The sequence below is a fragment of the Danio rerio genome, chromosome 12 (assembly GCF_049306965.1).
Source record: "Danio rerio strain Tuebingen ecotype United States chromosome 12, GRCz12tu, whole genome shotgun sequence".
Lineage (NCBI taxonomy): Eukaryota > Metazoa > Chordata > Actinopteri > Cypriniformes > Danionidae > Danio > Danio rerio.
Window position 1 is genome coordinate 4297150 of NC_133187.1, and position 15777 is coordinate 4312926.

Below are 15777 nucleotides of genomic sequence, written 5' to 3' on the forward strand. Positions count from 1 at the left end.
AGATAGCGAAAACTACTATACCCATCAGCCCATGCTTGACCATCAGCCCTTGCGGTCTGTTGTCGCTACAGATCCAGTAATGCGGAAATGGAGTGTGCTGCTAGAAGCGGGGATGAAAAGAGCTGGAAAACTCTAAGGCCCCGTTAACACTAATGCGTTTTAGTTTGAAAACGCATAAGTTTTGCTACGGTTACGCCAACCGTCCACACTACGCCGGAGTTCTCGAGCGCCGAAAACGGAGCGTTTCGAAAACGCTGGAGAGGCTGTTTTCATTCTTGAAACGCTGCAGCTCCGTCTCATTGTGGATGATGGAAAACGGAGACATCTAAAACGGAGGCGGGGCTGCAGACGTTTGCCTCTCTGATTGGGGCTCTTCCTGAATATTAAGTAGCCTAACACGCACAGTTAAGTCATGCATTCTCCGTGTAAGTTCAGACTTCGCAAGTTTGATCAAGGCTGCAGTCTCTTCTTCTCAGTTTGATATGGAAAAGCAGACTATACCGAGGACACGGGTAAATCTTCAAAGGGAACAGTGTACTTTATAACTTCATTCACATCACCCTGGCTTCGTTGTTTCACTTTCTCAACAATAAAATGTAAACATGATTTAAGGAACTGCCTATTTTCATTTTAATATTAGCAACTTAGACAGCAGACATGTTGAGGCGTCGTGCTGCATAAGATGAGCGTCATCTTCACTGTGTAGATATTTATAACAAAACGGAGCCGATAACAACTGCCTCCTTTCAATTTCAGTGAAAATACGAAACACAGCCTCTCTTTTGCTGAGTATCAGTTTTAAGAATCGATAATGGCCATTTTAAAAGTATAACATACAATAAGTTTATACATTATAGGAAATAAAGGCAAGCGATCAGTCAATATACAGCATGTACGTGCTTACATTAATCATTAACTTATCTTTGCGCTCAGCCAAAACACGTTACCTGAGAACAAGTAATAGATTCCAATGCCCAAAGTCAGGGAATATGTCGTTAGATAAAGACAACAAGATAAATGAAATATCCCGTTTAATAAATAGTGAGATTAGATCCAGCGGGAGATGCTTGATGAGAAGTCCGACTAGCAGAGCTCTGATCTGGGTAGATGGGCTGAGTGTGATTAAATGTTGAATGTGACGAGTTTTCAACAATACTAAATTGAAACTTTATTTTTTTACATGGTTTAATAATTTTTTGTTATTAAAATTGAAGTTCCTGTTTCAAAGCTTACAGATAGATGGCTAATTTGTATGTCATTGACACTTTTGGCACTTTTTTGGAGTATTTTCATAAGTTTTGTTTTTTCCTGTAAATGATTCAATAAATACCGTACCGTGACATTCATACCGAGGTATTACCGTACCGTGAAATTCTGATACCGTTACATCCCTAATATATATACATACACACACACACACACACACATATATACATATATATATATATATATATATATATATATATATATATATATACATACATATATATATATATATATATATATACATATACATATATATATATATATATATATATATATATATACATATATATATATATATATATATATATATATACATACACATATATATATATATATATATATATATATATATATATATATATATATATATACATACATATATATATATATATATATACATATATATATACATATATATATATATATATATATATATATATATATATATATATATATATATATATATTTTAAGTATATCTCATAAAAGCAAATTTTCTTTTATTTTTTTTTTTTATTTTTCTTTTATTTTAATGTCATGGGACCTTGAAAGTGTTTCCCCGGCATTTAATATTTCCAAATATAGCTCTTTTCCTGGAGTGTAAACAGATGAAGTGATCATGTACGACTAAAGATGTTTGATCCTGAAAAGAATATTTCCTTTTTTTATGTATTCAACAACAGGATAAGTTAAAGGTTACCCCACCTCTTCCTCCTCCGTGCCCTCGGTGGCAGGCCCATTGTGCGTCTCCTGGAAGAGGATCTTCTTCATTTTGCGATACTGCAGGTTATCCAACTCCCTCACGGCGTCTTTAGTGCGCGCTATCAGATCCATCACCACCGTCACCGGACGCTCGCGGCACAGAAAGTGATGCTGAAGAAGCAAAGCAGAGGGGTTGGTTTTAACACGGAAATAACAAACACGCATTGTGAAAGTCCTAAAATAAGCTCCTGAAAGACGTTTACTTTAAGCAGCACATCAGAGGTAGGTCTGTCCTGGGAGATCTTCTGCAGACAAGAGTCTACGAAGTTGCGGAAATAATCCGACCTGAGAGGTTAAGAAACAAAACAAGCAGATTAAGTTGAATGAGTCGAATGTAGTGAAATATTAAGAAAAGGCACCATGCTGTTAGGACTATTTAATACAGGTTGTGTGGATTAAAAGCTTTTAAGTCCACATTAGATCAAAATATACAACGTTTATTTTGTTCACATTGTAATACTTAAGACGAATAATAAATCGGTGCAAGTTAATTCGCTGAATAAATTAGTTTGTTTTGGTAATCTTCAATCAAAGTCTGAATATTTGTTTCCACTTTTGAAGTAGTGGTCGTTGTGTTCACATCAACCCGTTTTCATAGCAACTGCATATTATTATCCTCTCTTACCGTTAGTTTGCTATGACGGAAATTATGCGCAAAATTAAAGCCCCGCCCCCTACTCAACATTTTGTTTCAGTTTGAAGTACATCAACATACTGAAATGAAAGTCTCAGCAATGGAATCAAATTAGATGTCAAAATAGCAGTCTTTTATACAAGTATCAGTATTTTTTCGTTCATTTGTTGCATTTAAAGGTGGGTGATAAATTGTTAGTTTACCATGGGGGAATTATGTGCAAAAAGAAAGCCCCGCCCCCTACTGAATATTCCATTTCAGTTGGAAGCACACACTATAATACTAAAATCAGTCTTAGCAACTTCTGTGTCACGCTGACTTTAAGGACCAAGTTAACAATCTAAATAAAGTTAGAGGTCAAAATAGCGGTCTTTTATATAAGTATCAGTATTTTTTCGTTTTTTTGTTGCATTTAAAGGTGGGTGATAAATCGTTAGTTTGCTCTGAGAGAATTATGCAAAACAAGAAAACCCCGCCTCCTACTCAATATTGCATTTCAGTTGAAACTACATCAACATACTGAATTAAAAGTCAAAGCAAATTCTGTTTCACGCCGACTTTAACCATCAAATTAACAATCTGAATAAAATTAGATGGCAAAATAGCAGTCTTATATATACAGTTGAAGTCAGAATTATTGGCCCCCCTGTTTATTACCCCCCAATTTCTGTTTAACGATTTTTTCAATATTTTTCTAAATATAATAGTTTTAATAACTCATCTTTTATAACTGATTTCTTTTATCTTGGCTATGAAAAACAGTAAATAATATTTGACTAGATATTTTTCAAGATACTTCTTGACAGCTTAAAGTGACATTTAAAGGCTTAACCAGGTTAATTAGGTTAATTAGGCAGGTTAGGGTAATTAGGCAAGTTATTGTTTAATGATGGTTTGTTCTGTAGACAGTTGAAAAAAAAATAGCTTAAAGGGGCTAATAATTTTGACCTTAAAATGGTTTTAAAACATTTATAACTGCTAATAATCTAGTCAAAATAAAACAAATAAGACTTTCTCCAGAAGAAAAAAATATTATCAGACATACTGTGGAAATTTCCTTGTTTTGATGAACATCATTTGGGAAATATTTGAAAACAAAAAAAAAAAAAAATTCAAAGGGGGGCTAATAATTCTGACTTCAACTGTAAGTATTATTATTGTTTTGTTTATTGCTGCTTCTAAAGCTGTGGGATAAATCAGTAAAGAGAATACATTGCCAGACATCAGAAAAATTACTCTCTATCATGACAACTTACTTATTGTGCTACTTCTCAAATTATACTTTGCATAATTACAAAAGACATTTTAATTTGTTTTAAGGCCTGGCTTTAATTCGGTTCTTGCGCATTTTTTACTACATTATTCTATTATGTTATAGTCTTCATATAGTCTTTTAGCTGGGGTAAAAGGACACCTGTCCTTATTCATAATCCACATTTTGTCACAGTAAGAATTTTTACTCAATAAGCATTTTTGCTTTAATTTTCTAAATTTAGATAACTTTTATTCTTAAAGGAGACCTATTATGCTCCTTTTTATAAGATGTAAAATAGGTCTCAGATATCAGTTTGTATGTAAAGTTTTAGCTCAAAATAGCACACAAATAATATTTTATAACTCGTTGAAACGGCCCCTTTTAGGCTTTGATCCTAATTGTGCCATTTTGGCGACTGTCGCTTTAAATTCAAATCTTTTCAAAAGAGGGCGGAGCTACAAATGTCTACCTGTCAGCATAGTGGCAGATTTAAAAACAAGACTAACGTCCTATGCTAATGAAGAAAAAAGGGACACTAGTGGGCGGGGCTTTCCCTTCTGATGACACATACGAAGGGAAAATGCCAATCAAAGTGTTTCTGCAGACTGTTTTTATTAAGTGTGATTATAAAAAAATGTTATTACTTCATTTTTACCACTAGATGGTGGTTATATTCACAGACGGCTGCCACACAACCACCTTTAGTATCTGCTGTAGAATCAAGCATTGTAAAAAAAACTTTTTTTTGGCATTTGTTCAACAAAAATACTTATTGTGATTTAACTTAAATTCTATTAAATAAATAAATAAAATGTGAAATATGTTTTTGCTCAAAAACACCCAGTTCCACAGCTTGTATCCACAAGTCAATAATAAAAACACCTTAAAAGCTGCAGATCTTAAATACACACAATATTAACAGTAATGCACATACCTACATCTTTTTGTTTTAGATATTATATTACTGTTTTTTCAACTGTATATATTTTTACTTTAGGATAGAAAATGGTTATAGGATTCATTTTCTGCAATGTCTGTAAAATATAAAGGAAGCGCTGCCTTGGAAACACCATAAAAAGCATGAAGATCTTTGACAGTGTGAATGAAGCGCCTCTGGTGTCCTACCAGTGATTGGACTGCAGGACTGGGCTCTCGTTCTGGGCGATGTGGTATAAGGCACTCATAGCATTCATGTTAAACAAGGGAGGCTTTCTCTCCGCTACAGTAGAGGAAAAGGAAACAAGCAAGCAGTTAGACGCAAGGCTTCCAGTCATTATATAACTGTGCTGACAAACGATTAATGGCATCCAAAATAAACGTTTGCTTCTACATAATGTGTGCGTGATCACAGTGTATAGATATTGTGTATATAAAAATAAAACATATAAAATACACAACTAAATTACACATACACATATATACACTCACCGGCCACTTTATTAGGTACACCTTACTAGTACCAGATTGGACCCACTTTTCAATACTGGAAATATTCCTGAGAGTTTGCTCTATATTGACATGATGGCATCACGCAGTTGCTGCAAATTTGTCTGCTGCACATCCATGATGTGAATCTCCCATTCCAACATATCCCAAAGGTGCTCTATTGGATTGAGATCTGATGACTGTGGAGGCCATTTAAGTACGGTGAACTCACTGTCATGTTCAAGAAACCAGTCTGAGATGATTTGCGCTTTATGACATGGTAGATTATCCTGCTAGAAGTAGCCATCAGAAGATGGGTATACTGTGGTCATAAAGGGATGGACATGGTCAACAACAATACTCAGGTAGGCTGTGGTGTTGACACGATGTTCAATTAGTATTAATGGGCCACCCACAAAAATATCCCCCACACCATTACACCACCACCACCAGCCTGACCCGTTGATACAAGGCATGATGGATTCATGCGTTCATGTTGTTGAGGCCAAATTCTGACCCGACCATCTGAACGTCACACCAGAAATGGAGTCTCATCAGAGCAGACATCGTTTCTCCAATCTTCTATTGTCCAGTTTTGGTGAGGCTGTGTGAATTGTAGCCTCAGTTTCCTGTTCTTAGCTGACAGGAGCGGCACCCGGTGTGGTCTTCTGCTGCTGTAGCCCATCTGCCTCAAGGTTGGACAGGTTGTGCATTCAGAGATGCTCTCCTGCAGACCTTGGTTGTAATGAGTGCTTATTTGAGTTACTGTTGCCTTTCTATCAGCTGGAAACAGTCTGGCCATTGTCCTCTGACCTCAACAAGGCATTTGTGCCCACACAGTACTGCCGCTCTCTGAATACTTTCTCTTTTTCAGACCATTCTCTGTAAACCCTAGAGATGGTTGTGCGTGAAAATCCCAGTAGATCAGCAGTTTATGAAATACTCAGACCAGCCTATCTGGAACTAACTAGCATGGCTTGTTCAAAGTCACTTAAATCACCCCCATTCTGATGCTCAGTTTGAACTGCAGCAGATCGTCTTGACCATGTCTACATGCCTAAATGCGTTGAGTTGCTGCCATGTAATTGGCTGATTAGAAAATTGCATTAACAAGCAGATGGATAAGTTTACTTTTTTGTTTACTTAAGTACAAATATGTTTATTTGAAATTGCCAATTTATCTTTATTAACTTCACATGTATGTTTATTTTCAAAGTGTAGGAATTTGTGTTCCCCAGTTTGTACATGGGCTACCGGCAGCTGTGAACTTTTCAGAGTTCTTTTTTTTTTTTATACAATACACCAGGAACTAGTTTTCTTGGCTTTTAAGTAAAACAAAATAAGTATTGCAATAAATCGTTTTTATTTTGTCTCCTTAACCTCTTACTGTTCCCATTCTCTATAGAATAAAAAAAGAAAAAACACGTGTCAAGCCATGAGAACCAAAGCGAAAACCTTGTTAAAAAACCGAGGTATGTATTGAACCGTAGGCTAACTGTACTGTTGCATCCCTAGTAGCAACACTCTTCTCCTAATGAAAAAAAGGTAAAACACTCCCCCCTCCTTATTCTAGCACATAATTCTCTGAGTGTTATTTGTCTCTCTTTAACTCATTGGATAAAACCGCTGCCTTATTCGCAAATGTTTTACAAAAATGTTTTGCGCATAAAGAAATTAGCATCTTTGGATGAAAAAACAGCTACTGTTTTGACTTTAGGCGCATTATAGAAATGACTCACCAAGCTCTATGCAGGTGATGCCGAGTGACCACACGTCAACCTTCCCATCATACTGTCCTTCATCCATGGCGAGAATTACCTCTGGAGCCATCCTGAAAACACAGCACAACTCCATAATTGCATCATCAATCTAACGCTTTACCACATGAAATAAAAGGTTATTAATAAAGAGTCTATTTCTGCTCTGTGTAAGGTGTTGTAATGAATAGACAGTGTTTTTCTACCAGTAAGGTGTGCCCACAAATGAGTTGGCTGGAGCAACTATGGAGGCGGATCCGAAGTCTCCCAGTTTGACCTGGCCAGGCTCTGTCAGTAAGATGTTCCCTGCTTTCACATCCCTATGACAAAAAAAAGGAATAATTTCTTCTTAGGATCTTTTCATACACAAGGCAATGCAACAAAATGTGCTTGCGTTAACAGAATCATGAATCTTACACCTTTTCTAAAGTCAGATTTAAGCACTTTTTATGTGCAAATTCAACACTTTACAAGTGACAAATTACACATTTCAATCATACCTGCCAACACTCCCGTTTTTCCTGGGATTCTACCGTATTTTACAGTTCTATCCCGCTATGATCCCATAAAGATATTTTCCCGTATTTCTCCCGTCTTTCTCTGAAGGGTGGCAAATAAACATTAAAGAGTCGAGCCTCCCTATAAGCAATCCATACCGCCGAACCACAAGGGGCCGCCCCTTGCTCCTAAATGTGAGTCTGTTCTGTACTTTCGCTTTGTTTAGGCACGAAAACACTTTGAAATAAATAAAAACGGCGCAATTCCTTTCTTTTCATTACAAGTGTCGTATCCCGTTCATATGCAATCATCAAAACAGTCATATAGCAGTGCGTGACTGTCAGCTGACGTGCTCCATACTGATAAATAGACGCCGTTTCCCAAACGGATTCTTTAGTCGTGATTTGAAGCGGAGCAAAAGTCTGGGTTTTGGGTGCTTGTTTAAACAAACATATACACATAATAAATAATATTAATATCTAAAGATGTTGATCTTGGTGAGTTTTTTTTTCAAACACAGGTAATTTCGTCCTAAATGAGCATAAACAGTTAGGAAAGCAGTCGAATGCCTTCATTATATTGTTAGGTGTGCGCATTTTTAAAGTGACACTGGTTATTTAACTGTAATCAAATGAAAAAAATCTAAATTAATCATTAATTCGTTGCTCTTTAATCAGCATGTGTTAATTATACAGTGAAGAAACGGCTAATGAGATTTGATTCAATTTCATTATAATAGCTATTAATTTTAATAAGCTGAACTGTTTGCTAATTTATTTGCTGCTGATGTACACTATTCATTTTTTCTTTTGTAAATAATAATAATGATAAAACATATTACTGACTATTTAACTGTTTTTTTATAATGAAACAGGTTTATTTAGTAATTTGGGGATTCTTAAAAGGGGGTCGGGGGAATCCCTTATTATGGTAGGCATATCCCTTACTTTCACATCCCAATGTTGACAGGTATGATTTAAATACTACTTCTTCATATTATACCGGATGTCATTTGTTAAAATTTTCTATAGTATAGTATAGTATTCAAGGGAATATTTCTGATGGCATGTTTCCCAACACTTAATTTCCTTCTTAAGATTTACTTTAAGTTTTTTTTTATTTAATTTTCAAGCAGTTTCATGTACTTTATCTGAAACCTAAACACTGTTCAAACTTTGAAAGTAGCAGGTTAAAAAATTCAAGCTTTGCAAAGATTTCAAGCCCCTGTACGAACCCTTTTAATTAATTCAATCACACAGCTCTGTACCTGTGAATCATGTTGTGCGAGTGGAGGTACACCAAGCCCTGCAATGCACCATGGGTAATTGCTGCTATCTCCACTTCCTGTAATGGTTTCTTGTGCACTGAAAAAAGGGGAAGAAAAAAAAAGAGAATGTTGTTCCTGCTTCTGCAAACTACAAATGTTCTTCCCTTCTGCATCTGACCAACTTTAAAGGCCACGGTATACTTCAAACAAAGTCCTTTATTGTACATCATTTGAGGTCAAAAAGAAGTTTGAAAAGGCTGAGTGACGATATACTGTTTTCAAACCTTCCCACACCCCCGCACTGCAGTAGGTGGGGTTATAAATGTGTCACGCCGCATGAGTAGACTCCTAAACACACCAATAATAGTGGCAGTGAGAGAAGAATAGCTTTCTCCAGTGAGGAGTATCAGTGCAATATGCCACATTGCTTTCTATTTGCTGTGGACAGACACTGAATGGAAAAAAACTGTGTGTGTCACACAGGTGAGTGGGCTTGACAAACCACCAGTTTTGCACACTTGCATCACTTTAGTGATTTATAGACACGTAATAATACTTTAGAATCTATTCTGAATGTAACTGGGAGCCAGTGAAACAGCTGAAACTGTCTGTTTTTGGGAAGGCCAGTGAGGAGGCCACTACAGTAATCCACACTGCTGCTGATAAAAGCATGAACAAGTTTTTCTTCTGGAAACAAAGCATCTAATTCTTGCAATCTTTCTGAGATGATAGTAAGCTGATTTAGTTACTGCTTTGACATGACTATTAAAACTCAGATGTGACACTAGAATCACATCAAGGTTCTTGACCTTATTTTCTGCTGTTTGACCCCTAGAGCCAAGGTACGCATTTAGCTTGAGAACCTCATCTCTGTTCCCAAACGCAATGACTTCAGTTTTCTCTCTGGTTAACTGAAGAAAGTTTTGGCACATCCAACTGGTAATTTCATCAAAGCATTGGCAGAGGGTGTCAATGAGGCTGAAGTCATTATGGTGCATTCACAGAGGGCTACAGCGTCAGGGCGTGTCTGAAGTTGGGGCTGACGCGATCGTCAAAACAGCGTCAGCCAATGAAATCAGTCAGCAATGGGCTACTGTCTGAGCTGGTGTATTTGCTTTCAGTGATCTGATCGGCTGACGCCTCTGTCAGCGCTTTAAAAGCTGAGAAAGTCCCAAATTCTGCAGCGAGCATTACTACTGAAGCGGCGCCGACGGATCCACAATGCAATTCGGCAATGCCTGACGTCACCTGTTCAAAGTGAATGGGAAGCGTTGATGCTGACGCCCCGTGTGAATGAGGCATTAAGAAGTAAGGCTAAGTAGATCTGAGTGGCATCAGCATAGCTGTGGTAAGACATTTGGTTCTCTCATTATTGCTCAGTGGGAGCGGTTGAATAGGAGAGGTGCCAGAATTGAACCTCCGAGTACTAATAGTTCATTAAAATCTCTAAATGCCTCCCTAATTGCAAGTCATTTTTGGACAAAAAAGTCTGCAAAATGTAAACATAAAAAGGTTTAGAACTTAATCAGATTCTACGAGACACTTGTGGTTATCGTCTGGTGTGTGACTCAGAGTCTGTAAAATCTTTCTGCGAGCAAATAGTACAGGTGCAGATATATCTGTACCAGCTCTGCTACTTGACTCTACAGTTTATTCGTGTTGCCATCTTAATGTTGTTGTTTTGGATGTTTTTCTCATGTCTGACCCTGAGTGGATGCGAAGCACATCAAAGAAGGCAGAGTTTCAGGACACACCCACTGATTGCACAAACATCATGGACCAATGGCAGCTCAAAGGTGTTTGTGACCAAAACAAACTTCCCCCTAAAAGCTTGCTTTGGTGCCGAAACTACCTCAAAACATGCTTCATTTAGTTTGAAGTCAGGCTAATTTAGTTTTTTTTCTATTTCATTTAAAGTATACCTGAGTCTTGAATGTTTACAAGCTTGCAGAAAACTCACCCTCCAGCAAATCCGAGGCAGAGCCCAAACAGTACTCCATCACCAGCTACAAGAGAAGTAGGACAGGACGATCAATGAGTAACAGACACAGAACAGGCAAGGTGGAGGTAAAGAAAAGGTATAATTGCTGTTAGCAAGTGGCGCATGTAGCGCTGCTATTGTGGTAAATGGAAACAGTGTTAGCGGGTCAGAACATTCTCTTCCCTGAACGAGGCTTAAGCAAAGCGCTCGGCCTTCCTCCCACACACTGAAACACTCACCCATGCTGTGTGTTCGCGCAGGTAGCAGCCTCTATACTCCACAGTGTTGGGGTGCCGCAGCTTTTGAAGGAACTTCACCTCTTTGATAATATCCTGCCATTTCTGCAAGAGGAACGAGAGAACAATGAACGTTTCTGCAGGCCTTCAGTTCAATCGCTGCGTTTCTGATCAGTGTGCGTAATGACAAAAAGAAAGTGTGTGTTCCTTTCAAATGTGGTGCGGTGGGATTGCAAATGAGGCGTAGCGTGGCACTTTGCATTCTAGAGTTCTGTGGTACAGTGAAGGGAGTGCTTTTCCGCCGTTTAAATGAGACAACCGTTTATTTTGGCCAGAGAGCTGTGTTATTTGCATAATTTGAATACAATGCCGGGACTTGCAAAGAACGGAACTTGCCAACGGTGCCAATCTATACAAAAAGCAAAGCAGGGCCGCATGTTAACTCAAAAAACACACTGGTCTAGAAATGACCAGCATTAAACTGTAATCTCATAAGAAAGCTATTCATTAAACTCTATACGGCTTGGAGTCTCATCAAACAATTGATAGTTTCTACGTCACACCACTAGGGAAACACCACTATAGCATACAAAACATTAATTCCTCCCTTTGACCTTTGCCAAATATCATGATAATTGTTGTGCAATAAGACATAGCATTACTAGCCGACGAGAAGACAAGTCTGCGCTGGACTTCGACAGAAACTCCTTCACAGAAAGAACAGCCAAAAAGGAGATATTTATAATAGATTTGTGCCGAATGGTAGCATTAATCCGACAATCTATAACTGGAAGTACGTTTGTATGCTTTTATACAGTATCTATTCTACTTTCCAGGTTAAGTGTAATTAAAGTACAAATTAAAATGCAGAAGTAGACAAACAGATTAACCGAAGTGAAAGAAACAGACACCAAATATAAAAGCAGACACTTGCACGCTACAACACCGTCACCGGTGATTAAATCGAAGTGGGGGAGTGACATCCGTATGTGCGTGTGCAGGCGCTCACAGGCTGTTTCACAGGCACACGCAAAGCTTGAAGGTAAACAAACAACGGCTTATCATAAGCATCTCATCGATGATTATTTACACAGTTGGCATTAAGAAGAACATATAAACGTGATCTGACTAACTTCTAGCAGCTAAATGTGTCTGCAAAAATATTCAAAGGCTTTTACTCTCATAAACCGCGCGGACGTAAACGCGTCTGACTGTTCTGATTGGCTAAAGCAGACGTCTCACGTCAGCACGTTCTAGACGTGCACGCGCTTATTACGGGAATCTTCCTTCTGCATTCACACAGCGCAGCATTCCGGCAAATTGCCGGTAATGTTACAACTTCTCTTTCCGGAAAATAGCCAGAACGAATTTACCGGTATTTTCAAAAAGGACCTGTTCACACATACAACCTTTCCGGAAAATTGCCAGCAATTTTCCGGAAAGGTCTGTATGTGTGAAAGGGGCTATTGACAGGTGAAAATCCAATCTACCTGCTTACACTGCAGACATGAGAACACAGATCCGATTCATATCGGAAAAAAATTCCACATATGAACAAGGCCTGAATCTGATTTGAGTAAATCGGAATCCATTTGATTTGTTCCTGCTTACACATACATGGGCATATCCGATCTGTGCCACATAAGAGGGCCAAAAAAATTATAATTATTCGGAATTGAGTCACTTGAACAGTGCAGTGTAAATGTGGCCTTTTGTCACTATATTAAGCAACTTTTCAGACACCCTAGTGACAAAATTTAAAAAGACGGAGAGCGTGAGGTATTTCTATGGTACAGTCAAACCGATCTGCTTCTTTGTTTTAAATGTAACAATTTAACCATTTATTCTGAGATTTTAGTCACACCAGTTTCTGAACTAATGTCTCAGAGATTACAGCAAATTCATTGTACATCTACATTAATATACTGTATTCAAACAACGATACATTTAACTAAATTGACATGCGTATTTAAAGCAAAGTGCAAATATAAATACCCCTTTATTAACCGTAGGCTGTAAACGGTTGGACGCAATAATGTTGGTAATATGCAAATTAATGTATTAAATGTACTGGACTGACCACAGACACTGAAAAGGCTAACTTAACACAATAAGTTTTTGGCTAATATATAAATATGTTTTTTTTTTTTCTTTTTAACAAATGGCCAATGGTTTCATGCATATTTTACTGCACAAAGTAAAAACACAGCCTATTGTAGTACCTTTTATTTTTTGCACTTGGCTGTACACACAGTATCCGCATCAAAACTGAAGGCACTATAATCAGTCTGCCAACACTTTAGAACATCCTTTGTGTCAGAAACCTATCGACGATGCCTAAAAACACTTCTCAGGTAGGCAGCTACATTTATTTATTTATTTTTTTTGGAACTAAGCCATCATCTTGCTCTTACATAAAGCCACCTGCATGTTGTTCGAAATTTCTCACAGCAGGATTCTGGTACACTATGTATAGTCATCTTTTCACAGCCGTAAGGCCGGTCAGTGTCTGTTTAGAATCCAGTGTAGAGATGTTATACCCTTATTAAAAGGCTGTTCAGACAGAATGCGGTTTTCCCTTCCAATGCACTACTTTTCTATTGTTTTTTAATGTAAACACATGCTTGACTGACGTGTTTGACCATTATGTTCACATCTTTTGAAGTGCCATGAAAGTGAGCGCTGCATTTTTACATGCTTTGTTAAGTTAAATGATCTTCAACTTTCACACATACTGCAGCTCACAGTGGTGGACCAATCAAAAGAGCTCGGAGGCAGGGCAAGTTTTAGTCTGTAGCGTTATTTTACATTTGATTGTTGAATTTTAATACTATTAGACTCCATTGAAAACCAATTCTTTCATTTTTAGCATTGTTCTGTTGATTTTATTTGTTTAATTTAATTATTGTGTAATTTAGTATGCAGTAGGCATGGGATTAGGATAACTTTTTTCAGGTATACCGCGGTTTGGAAAAGTCAAGGTTTTAAAATTTTTTTTTTTTTTTTTTTTTTTTAAAGAAATTTGTGTTTTTTAAACTAATAAAGACAGCAGAAGTCGATTTATTTGAACAATTTACTGCTGCAAAAAATTATAAATAAAATTTTAAATCTTTCAAAAAAAACAAAGAAAAAAAAATTGTTTTCAAACGGAATTTTTTTTTTTTTTTTTACCCAGACATTTAAAAAGAATATATTTTAGAGCAGTAATCACATTACTATGAAATCGTGGTATATTTATGCAAGGACAGTAGAGAGTACTGACAGAAAAGCATCGGGAGCAGAGAGAGGAGAAGGATCGGCATAGGACTGTGAGGACTGTCTAGTTTTGTTGCGAAATGGATAACATGGACATAATGAAGAGAGCAGCTGTGCTTTAAGTGCTTTAGGAAGGCTGAAAAACAGCATAGATGTATTCGGCGCCATGTCTGAGTCCACTAGATCCTTTCAGAGGTGCTCTGTGAGCTCATCAACTCCTCGAGGATGGTGGAAGCTTTCAGCGGTACTTCCGACTGAGCTGAACCAAGTTTGATGAGCTGTTGTCCTGTGTCGGCAAGAGGATTTTCCCTCAGGAAACAAACAACAGGTGCAACGTCATAATCATGCACCTACAAGAGTTGGTTAACGCGGCACAAACGTCTCCCAATGTTTTCCCAACTCAAGCGATTCACGTTAAGCGCGTCAAACTTGCAAACCGCTCGATTTGCATCACTTCATTCATGCGAATCGCATCATTCACACGCCTCATTCACACAAATATCGTCACAAGATGTCTATTCACGTCTTCGCATTGACTTAACATGAAGCATCAAGCACAAGTGATTTACATCCATGTCTGGTGTGAATGCACTATTAGAAAGAAATATCAGGGTATAGTCAGGGTATACTAGATATGCGGGTTTTATTTTAACAAAGTAATTAAATGACAAAGTAAATAAATTTAAAAAGGTCAAAATGACCAACTCTGTAGTTCTAGTGTTAAACAATTTATGAAAATACACAATTTCAAATATTCACGGTGCTTTAGGTTTGGTTTGTGTCGCCTTTGTTGTGTTAAGATGCTTTAGGAACACTGTCGGTTCTCACCTCATTAGACTGCTTGCCACTGTAGGACATCTTCTTGATGGCCACCACCTCATTGGTGCGGATGTCATGGGCCTATAAGAAACGTGCAAATAAAAGCAGGAACACGTGAGCATTGAAGCACAGATAGTCACTTCATCTCTGTTCACTGAGCTGTGCATGGGCTCTGAATGGCCTAATGGCCACTTACAAAGTAGACGGCTCCGAAGCTGCCATGGCCGATCTCACGCAGGTCTGTGAAGAGCTTCTCAGGATCCTCCTTGTAAAAAAGTTCCGCCACCTCCGGGTCCTTGAGACTCCCAGCCCGCACACTCGACGGCATGGCCAGCGCCTGCACATGCAAACACAAGACGAAGTTTGCATGTTAACATCAGAGGCAACAATATTAGCTTGATTTAAATCCTTATTTTAGACTGACTGGGTTGATTTTGTAAGGGAAAAATAATACAATACTGCAAAGTAAAAAAGGTCAAATAAACAGTGCCTTATGGTTCTCTGGAGTTATAATTATTTTTTCGGGTTTTCACCTTTATTTTTGATAGGACAGTAGAGAGAATTGACAGGAAAGCATGGGGAGCAGAGAGAGGGGAAGGATTGGCAAAGAACCCGAGGCGGAAT

General features: G+C 37.7%; 1 protein-coding gene across 10 annotated transcripts in view; it reads right to left on the bottom strand.

Annotated features, from left to right (window-relative positions):
• The window catches only part of taok2b (TAO kinase 2b), a 58057-nt gene that overhangs the window by 30714 nt on the left and 11566 nt on the right, over nt 1-15777 (bottom strand). For all 10 annotated transcript variants that reach the window (XR_012387790.1, XR_012387788.1, XR_012387787.1 and 7 more), the window contains exons 2-11: nt 15350-15490; nt 15163-15234; nt 11083-11184; nt 10823-10868; nt 8863-8959; nt 7304-7417; nt 7080-7171; nt 5041-5134; nt 2230-2311; nt 1970-2137 (exon numbers count right to left, since the gene is read on the bottom strand). Coding sequence is in view for 6 of the 10 variants with exons in the window: in XM_009306405.5 (XP_009304680.2) it covers nt 1970-2137; nt 2230-2311; nt 5041-5134; nt 7080-7171; nt 7304-7417; nt 8863-8959; nt 10823-10868; nt 11083-11184; nt 15163-15234; nt 15350-15481 (999 nt within the window). In the remaining 4 variants the exon portion in view is untranslated. The remainder of the gene's footprint in view (nt 1-1969; nt 2138-2229; nt 2312-5040; nt 5135-7079; nt 7172-7303; nt 7418-8862; nt 8960-10822; nt 10869-11082; nt 11185-15162; nt 15235-15349; nt 15491-15777) is intronic.